At 44.7% G+C, this 9325-nt stretch overlaps 1 protein-coding gene across 3 annotated transcripts; it reads left to right on the top strand.

The window, feature by feature from the left end:
* The first annotated feature begins 88 nt into the window (after positions 1 to 88).
* LOC119215099 (LIM domain kinase 1-like) lies at positions 89 to 9185 on the top strand. Of its 3 annotated transcripts, none has more exons than XM_037466934.2 (15): positions 89 to 862; positions 2729 to 2867; positions 3625 to 3734; positions 3897 to 4070; positions 4208 to 4313; positions 4451 to 4716; positions 4795 to 4984; positions 5105 to 5191; positions 5308 to 5439; positions 5523 to 5582; positions 5670 to 5735; positions 6058 to 6244; positions 6671 to 6726; positions 6967 to 7124; positions 7477 to 9185. In XM_037466934.2, exons 1-15 carry the CDS (start codon positions 819 to 821, stop codon positions 7958 to 7960), a joined length of 2259 nt encoding a protein of 752 aa, XP_037322831.2. In that variant the 5' UTR covers positions 89 to 818; the 3' UTR covers positions 7961 to 9185. The 3 variants fall into 3 exon arrangements, with proteins under 3 accessions (XP_037322831.2, XP_062414157.1, XP_062414158.1); XM_062558173.1 differs by lacking the exon at positions 89 to 862 and adding an exon at positions 1093 to 1371; XM_062558174.1 differs by lacking the exons at positions 89 to 862; positions 2729 to 2867 and having other exon boundaries at positions 4001 to 4070.
* Positions 9186 to 9325: the final 140 nt, after the last annotated feature.

The raw sequence follows: 9325 nt of genomic DNA, 5'->3' as shown, positions 1-9325 counted from the left end.
TTGTCATTTTAAAGCAGCTAAAAATAATTGACACGCCACCAATGAAACAGTTGAGGGAGGGGGGAGGGTTGACCGAAAGGAGGAAGCTACATATTCAGAGGTTAAACGTTACCACCAAAGTTAAAGCAGCATTGAAGTGCGGTCGCCATTGTTACTCAGCTAATAGTGCAGACTTCTGCATGTCAGTACAGCAGCATGGGTCACGGAGCCCATTATAGAGTCCTTGATGAAAGTAACTTGTTTTTTCCTTCTTGTTGGTTGTGTGTAATAAATCGCAAGCTGTACTGTTGGATCGGGGGAAGTTCAGTGATTGGAGCGTTCATAAAGAGATGATGTCTGCGCTGATGGGAAGATCATTTCACAACAAACAAACTCATCACTTCTCAGAAGAAAAAAAAAAACATTCACACCCAACTGGTTGCACACTGCGCGGACTCTGCCAAGGAGTCCCACTCTCTCGCAGAGGTCCACATACTGGAAGTAACAGGAGAGGGACGGTGGAGCACAGCTTCTATACTGGGATACGGCTCTTTCCTGGTAGCCAGCGGAGGGAGCCCGACCAGCTGGTGTCAGTAGGTCAGAGTGTTTTTCTCACACAGGGACTCATTAGCGAGTGAACTCATATGCACAGGAAGCCTCTGAGGGAATGGAGATAGAGAGAGAAAGAGAGAGTAAAAAAAATAGACAAAGCCCGCTGACGCAGAAGTATTGAGGTCTCCGCTCGACCACATGCAGCTGAAGAGCTCCGTTCGTGAAAGGGTGGATTGTTTCTGAGAGGGGAAGAGTTGCCCATCATCGGGGAACCGCCGAGGGGCAGAATGTCACGACGGGACCAGCGGTTTCGCAGAGGAACGAAAGGACGGTAAGAGCCGCCGGCCGTCAACAATTTGCTGCAGCGTGTTTGTGTAGGTAAGAAAGAAAGAAAGAAGAAGAAGAAGGCGAGCAGGGGAGCAAAAAGCAAAACACAGAATATCCAAGCAAACTGTAGTTCAACATTTGCGATACTTCCTCAAAAAGAACTCCGTGGTGAAAGGCGGACATATGAGAAACACTTCTTTGATAATCTGCTTTCACTTCAACAACAAGTTTGTGTGTGTGTGTGTGTGTGTAATGACACCAAAAGAAAACAAAGATATTGCCTACAGTCAAATGTATAACTAAAAGAAACATTTGTTTTTGTGGCTCCCCATTTGCCCGACCCCCACTACTCCTCCTCAGGTCTACGTCAAAAGATTCATCCATAGTGCTGCATTAAAAAACACCACTGAAACAATATCCCTGGATCACTCTAACTTCTTCATATCTACGGAATGTGGAGGAAAGCCGAGCAGGAGAATACGTCCTGAGAGGCTGAACAATTTACCTACGCAGGTCAAATGTTGAGAGTCTGTAGACATTCTGAGATGAATGTTTTGTGTACAGCAGGTGCCGCTGCTTTCCCGAGACACAGGGACATATGTCAGGAGATTTTTTTGAGAATGCCTGAAGATAATCTCAAGAGGCAGCACGAGCCGGGGGGGGGGTGGGGGGAGTTCTGTCAAACAGAGTAAAGTGGGCGTAGTAGTAGGGAAACGGACCATGGATAAACCAGAGGTTTAGGTGGAAATCGCAGATGTGAAGCTGGGAGGCTCCACATCCGTCACTATCACAAGAACAACAAAGACACAAGGGGGGGGGGGGGGCGGGGGGGGGCGGGAAAAAAACCTGCAGCTGTCTGAGGGTTTTATGACTTAATTATTTCCCCGGCAATAATCGGGAGTGTGCAGTGAGAGATATTTCCCACAGTGCACTGTTTCTCCAGTGGATCTGATACAGGCTACAAATAGAAAGTGCTTTGAGTAACAGTAACTTTACTCAAGGAAAACGATGCATATGAATGTGAGCTGCAGCAATGAACCTAAAGTTCAATGCCACATAATCACATATGGCCACGTTGTTGTCTCCATTATGTGATCCTATTTAAGTGTTTACAGTCTATAGCAAAAAATAGTGAGCAGCATCTCGATACCCTCTTACAAAAACCACGGCGATTAGCACGAAAGCTAGAAGCAGAAGTAGAATTTTGCAGAAAAGACATCTCTCCAACTATTTTATTCTCAAAAGAAAGGCAATCTTTTCCTTCTCTATTGTAAGGACAGCGTGGCCTTTACAGAGAGGAAACTTGGGGCTGTACTCGGTCCAGGAAGTCACTTCCCACTAAGGCAGTTGCATTGAGGAGATAAGAAGCAAGTTTTTGTTGTGTATAGGTATTATTCAACGTTTGCCGCTTAAGCCCAGGATACTGTTCTGTTTGCCGGTTTTAAAAAGGACTGAAAGTTTTGAGCTGCATTTATGCAACAAGAGCTTTGTGAAGTGCAGCCATGTTTTCACTTTGTTATGGTCTCTTTTGTAATCTTTGAGTGGGTGTCTTTGGATTTAACTTTGGACATAAGACAGACCAGGGTCAACATGAATAGTCCCTTTGTAAGAAACATCTGGCTGAATGCGCTCTCTGTCACGGTGTACACTGCCTCACAGAAGTATTCACCCCGTGGTGGTTTTTCATATTATCTCATGTGATACACCACACATTTGGAGCCCCCAACACCTTTTGGCTGAATCCCGTCATTTTCTTATTTTTTTCGTTCAAGCCATGTATTTCCTTCTGGAAGCTCTTTTATAAAGCCCCAATCTGTGGAGTGGTTCCGAACAAATACTCAAATGCGCTTTGTCTTTCCCTCTTTCTCAGGTGTTATGAATGTGGCTGCATCCTGTCTCACTGGTACTATGAAAGAGAGGCACAGCTGTTCTGTAAGAAGCACTACTGGGCCCGCTACGGAGAGCACTGCCACGGCTGCCAAGAGACCATCTCAAAAGGACTCATTATGGTACCACGGAAAATCACTGCAAATAATAATAATAATAATAATACTTTTTTTATAGTGCTTTTGTGGGTACCCAAAGATGCTTTACGATGACAAATACATAAAATGAGGGCTTCAATTAATAGTAATGCTCCTTATTATGGAACGTGCTGGACAATCAAAGAGGGGATTTGTGCCATCACTCACGTATACAGCACAGTAAAGGACACAAAATGTGTTGCACATATGCACTTGTAATCTACATAAGACGGAAAGACACATTTCCGTAGCAGTACTTCCCTGTTTTAGAAACATCTCATTACAAAGGGTCACAATATTGCAGTTAAAACAAAACAAAAATCCCAAGCCGCCTAGCATAAAATCATCCTGTGTCTTTGTACTCAGCACACAGCACATTGATTGATAGTTGGAGGGCTAGTTTAAAAATAGCTGCTTCATTGATCATTCAAAGCCGCCATACAATCAAAATGTATGTTGCGTAATATTCACAGATTGACGTATGGCAATGATGTAGGAACAAATAATGCTCTTAGCATGATGCGCCGACTATTCAGAAATTCAAAGCTTTCCTGTTTCTGGGTTTCTTCCTGGTATGAAAGGAACAGCATTTCGTCTTTCATCACCAGAGGATATCCTCGGAAAACGTCCCAGCGCTACAATGCCCCGTTGCAGGAATGCACCGAGGCAACTCTTTTGATTTCTGAGCCCCATTTGGTCCCTGATCTCACCAAACCGCTTCGTCTGCGTTGTGTTTTAACAGGTTGCTGGGGATCAAAAGTACCACCCTGAATGCTTCACTTGTGTGAGCTGTGAAATGTTCATTGGAGACGGAGACACCTACACGCTTGTGGAACGCACCAAACTCTACTGGTGAGTTACAAGCAAGTTCATGGCTCAAGTTCGACGCATGTGGAAAGTGAAAACAATGCCCAAAGAACGCATATAGAAAAGGCACAATGTGTTAAACTACGAATAAAATGACGATTCTGTTGAGGATCCTTAATTCCATCTCGTGATCTGCCCATTCTGCAGTGGCCACTGTTTCAGACAGGGCGTAGGCTCAGCTACGAGGTCAGCTTCCCCACTGGCCAAGAGTCCTCACATGGTGGCACTGGTGTCCCTCCCTCCTCTTGCAGGTGGCCAGCGAGCCATGACCTTCGCCACTGATCTCAGCCAAGAGAACGGCCCTCTTGTCACTGTGACGGGGTGAGCCTCTCAATCCAAGTCACCAGCGCGAGGAAACATAATATCTAGTCAGATGTGGTCAGAGAGCACAACCCGGGTTCCTTTAGCCTTACCCCACCCTTTCTACACCCGTTAACTCGTTGTCTTTCGCACCTCAGGTTAGACCCAGCTGCCCTCAGCCCCGACCTGCTGTCGTCCATCCACAACGGTGACCGAGTACTAGAGGTCAACGGGATCCCTGTCCTCAACATGTCCCCAGACGAGGTAGGCCTCTCACTGGGGGGGACCGATTCCACCGAGCCGTGACAGAACTAAGTGTCAAGTGGTTCCACTTCTTCGCTTCCACAAAAACAAACAAGTCAACATGTCACCAAAGCTCAATGGGATGTCCTTTCATCTAGCTGAACGGCGTGATCCAGGACACAAGCAGACCGCTGCAGCTGACCATTGAACACAACCCGCTGTCTCCAGATGACCTGCTTCCCTCACACGGTGCACAGGATGACCTCGGCTCTCCTGACCCGCGCGTCCGGGATAAACTTTCCCCAGCACACAAACTCCCAAGTCTGGACGAGGAGCCAAGTCCAGGGGATGAGACGGACGGACCAATCAGCCTCTCGTCCCCTCAGCACCAGGGAACCATGGGAATGCGATCCAGACATATTCTGTAAGTGCAAACCCACGGCTTTCTTTACTTAGATACTCGTCTCTTTCTCTCTGTGTGAGTCTCTCTTTTCTTTCTCAGGCGCAGCTGTAGTATAGATAAGTGTCCGATGTCCACTGGGGCGCTGTCGCTTTTATCTCAGAGGAGAGACATGGTTCGCTCAGAGTCTCTTCGTGTCGACCCTGGAGATCGGACCCATCGCATCTTCAGACCTTCGGACCTCATCCACGGAGAAGTGCTTGGAAAGGGCTTCTTTGGACAAGCTGTCAAGGTACCGCAGTTCCCTTTTCATTATTATGGAGGACTCTCAAAACTTTCTACACCTGGGTGTCCTTTCTTTTGAAGATTGTGATTCTAATCACATTGTGATTGACCTGTTGCCGTCGTCAAGGTAACGCATCAGGAGACGGGGGAGGTGATGGTGATGAAAGAGTTGATACGTTTTGACGAAGAAACCCACAGGACTTTCTTAAAGGAGGTAAATGGTCATCGGAGTAAACGCGGGAAACACTGAAGGATTATGGGTGAGTGGTTTCCATGTTGCTACAATGAGATGAAGCATTTGTTTAACTACTCTACTCTCAATTTGTACAGGTGAAGGTGATGCGCTGTCTGGACCACCCCAATGTCCTCAAGTTCATTGGACTGTTCTATAAAGACAAAAGAATAAATTTCATCTCTGAATACATCCAAGGAGGAACGGTCAGAGAAACCATCGTAAAAATGGTGAGTTTAAACCTGTGACAGAGTACACAGACACACTAAGAGTACACAGACACACTATGATGATCACACTTGTGTTATCGTAGGAGGAGGACTTCCCCTGGAGTACAAGAGTAGGTTACGCCAAAGACATCGCAGCTGGAATGGTGAGTCTTTCAAGGTTAATACCCCAAACCATTCTTTCATTCGTAGTGTCGACTTTCCCTAATGTATGTAACATGTCTCCTTCTTAGGCCTATCTACACTCCATGAACGTTATCCACCGGGATCTAAATTCACACAACTGCCTGGTCCGGGAGGTAAACAAGTCATTTCTTCACAAATGCATACTTCCCCACCGTGTTGAGGTGTTACATCAATAGCTTCCTTGAATCTCATATCGGAAATTAGTTTGCCACCCCTGCCCTGGGAGAACAGGCGGCTCAGGTGTCTGAACTAAAATCATAAAACAGATTTACTGTTGTACAAACAACTTCCGTTTTAGGAAAATGCGGCTCCGCCCACACAGCCTGTTGTCTCGCCGCAATACTACTACACAAAACAACAAAAAACAACATAAATGCTCCTGATATTCCACTGGCCCTTCCTCTCACTCTCTAAACCCGTCCCCTTCTTAACTAGAACCAATCTGTGGTGGTGGCAGATTTTGGCCTAGCCAGGCTGGTAATAAAGGAGAGGAATCAGTCGGCAACATCCTCAATGGAGCGGCCCGTGAGGGGCACGTTGTCAGAGCTCCGCAGGCCCGACCGGAGGAAGCGCTACACCGTGGTGGGGAACCCCTACTGGATGGCCCCTGAGATGATCCATGGTGAGACCATCACTTACAGCAATCTCTGAACCACTTGGGCAGAGGCTTGTTGGTAGTTAGATCCTAATAACACTAAGAATAACACCTTTGGAAGACTGGAGGCCCTGGATTATATTATCTTAATACATCTGACAACGAGTAAAGGATTTTGGATCCTGTGAGATCTCACAGAGTAGGACTAGAAATAATTTTGGATTCATTATGTAACACTTTCTATATATTATTTTCTCAAGTTTTGAACCCAATGGTGGCTTGAAGTGACAATTTCAAACAGTACAGACCATTCTCAACTTGTCTGATAGGCCTTATTTTGAGGTCTAGTCGCAGGTTTATTATGAATCCACTGAAAACATGATGTCTACATCTCGTCTACGACACAGCACATCTGTGGTTCACTTTCTCCAATCTTTTCTCTGCACCTCATAGGGAAAAGCTACGACGAACGGGTGGACGTCTTTTCGTTTGGTATCATGATATGCGAGGTAAGAACATCTGGACAAAGGAATAATATTCCTAAAAGAGACTGATATTCATAAATTCCTTAGTTAAAATTGAGTATAAACGACATGCCTTTACTGTAATGCAACCTTCAAAACATTTGAATGATCTAACATGATCTAATCTAACACGACATCTAGTCTCATTTCACAAATACTGATATATTGCCCAGCACAATATTATCCATTTTAAAGCACTCAGTTTATACCTCTGTCTCTCTTAAGATCATAGGCAGAGTGAATGCTGACCCTGACTACCTGCCTCGTTCAAATGACTTTGGGCTTAATGTAGCCGGTTTCCTGCAGCAGTACCACCCTTCCCATTGCCCCCCGGCCTTCCTGCCCCTGGCTGTCCTCTGCTGTGACATAGATGCTGATCAACGGTACGACTGCATCATTTCAACCCAACAACGTACAGTTCATTCCTGTCCAGATTGAGCTAACACAACAACAACCACTACTTATAATGTCACATTTACTTCCTTAGAGGTGTAATTCTGTAGGAAATTGATTTCCATGTTTTTTGCTACGACTACAGTCAGAAAGTCTGGACTTTCTGGTCAGATGATGTGAAGTGTACCAAGTGTACTGTATCATGTTTTAGCCCATATACCTTACATAAACTATGAATACTCAAAGCAATGCATTGCACCAACTAAACTAAGACAGTGGAGAAAAGTCAACTAAATATTTTGGTTCTACAACGTGTAATCACTACAAATCTTTGTCTTTCAGTCCCTCCTTTGCAAAGCTGGAGGAGTGGCTTGAAAACCTGCTGATGCACTTGAACATCGGCCTGCCTCTGCTCTCCGAGTTAGAGCAGCAGAGCAGAGTTTTCTGGCACAATCACAATCATCAAAGGCCCTGCCACAACCAGGACGACACCCTGGATGGTCAAGAAAGAACCCGGCGTTCAGAGCCACGAAGACAGAGCTGCGGCCCCATTCAGCATTCGGACGATGCCAATAACCACACAGAGCTTCAAACCAAGAAAAGCATACCCGAAAGCCATTCGGAGGGAGAGCCACCCACACGTGACCTGACAGGTTACAGGTCTGAAACCAATGAACGCGCTGACCCCTCAGGAAAAAAGAAAGCCGAGGACGAGCCTTTCCAACCGCCGCAGGTCAACCTCACGCTGCTGGGTCGTACCAACAGGCCCAGAAGGACATGCAGAGTGCTGTGGGACACGTCTACAGAGGACAGCTCTTTTCTCTGACTGCACAGCACATGCTCTGAGGGAGAATAGTATTTATGAAGACAGTTGTGCCTTTTCAAACTAATGGGAAAGCTGTGAAAGTTCTTAAAAAACGATGGGATCTATTTTTATGAAAAGCAGTTCATATTTGTATGCTGCTTGATGTAAACTGCATAGCACGTTACCTTTGCTCGTATTTCTCTGGAAACCAGTATTTTAGGATGTTTCAGAAAGAGCCCAACCAATACTAGATTTAGTTTAAAATTCCACAACGTTTGGCAGCGCCCTCTGGTAGACAGACTACGTAATGGCAACGCGGTTTCTGAATGACCTCAGTCATATCTTTAGCATTCTAGTGCTACAGTTTCTATTTACTTATCAGAAAACATCTATGATGCTAATAAGAATTGGTTGGCCAAAGTATCGGTTGAGTTACAGTGTCAACAAGCTGTGAGACACATGGCACTTTATACCTGCAGTTACACTGCATAGGTTTAATATTTATGGGAATGCCTTTTGTATTTTCCGTTAAAATATTCTCACACATATTTTTCATAGTGAGCAGTGAACATATAAATGTATGTAACTTAATAAAGTGAAACAAATGAATTTGGTTAAATCAAAATCACTACCATTGAAGCGCAGTATATATATTATTCTTTAGAACGTAACATGAACTGAATCACCTCTTTTGGGCTCAAGAGGTGGTTCTGATGCTAATTTTTGCAAATGTTGAATTTACTACAGACAGAAAACAAAGAAACATTGAGGCTGAAGGACGAAGTGAGTACACCGAGTGGAAAGAAGCTGTTTTGAATTTGTGTGGCGAGGAGATACTTATGTATCTCTTTCCAGAAGGCAGCAGGGTGAACCGGTTCATGGGTGTTTTTTGCCTTTTAATAACCCTGCAGCTCTTTGCAGGCTCCAATATCACTGACACTCAGTAAATGGGCTCCAATGACGTTCTGGGCATTTTAATCACCTGTTGCCAAGTACAGTTTGTAACGTTCAGACAGCACACTTTCAATTGCTCCTCTAAAACTTCAAAAATACACCTGTTTAGTTTTCTTCACCAGAACGGAGATGTGTGAGGACCATGTCAGGTGGATCACCAGGAACTTAAAGATGGCCATTTGCTCCATCGATGTAGACGGGTTGTAATTTTGCCAGGAGGGGACTGAGCACACAGCCCTGGGGGGCTCCGGTGTGAGAAGGTCTGGAAAACCAGACAGCGGGTAGTTAAGAGCAATGTTGCAAATAAAAAAAGGACAATTTGACAAATTATTTGAAAAGGTTATAACACTAAAATGTACATTTTCATAATATAATATATATTAATATTATATATAATATATATATATATTTATTTATTGTTAGTACTCACCT

Source organism: Pungitius pungitius, chromosome 16, assembly GCF_949316345.1.
Source record: "Pungitius pungitius chromosome 16, fPunPun2.1, whole genome shotgun sequence".
In the NCBI taxonomy this organism is placed as follows: domain Eukaryota; kingdom Metazoa; phylum Chordata; class Actinopteri; order Perciformes; family Gasterosteidae; genus Pungitius; species Pungitius pungitius.
The sequence above is the reverse complement of the archived record's forward strand: the minus strand, read 5'-3'. Positions and strand labels throughout refer to the sequence as shown.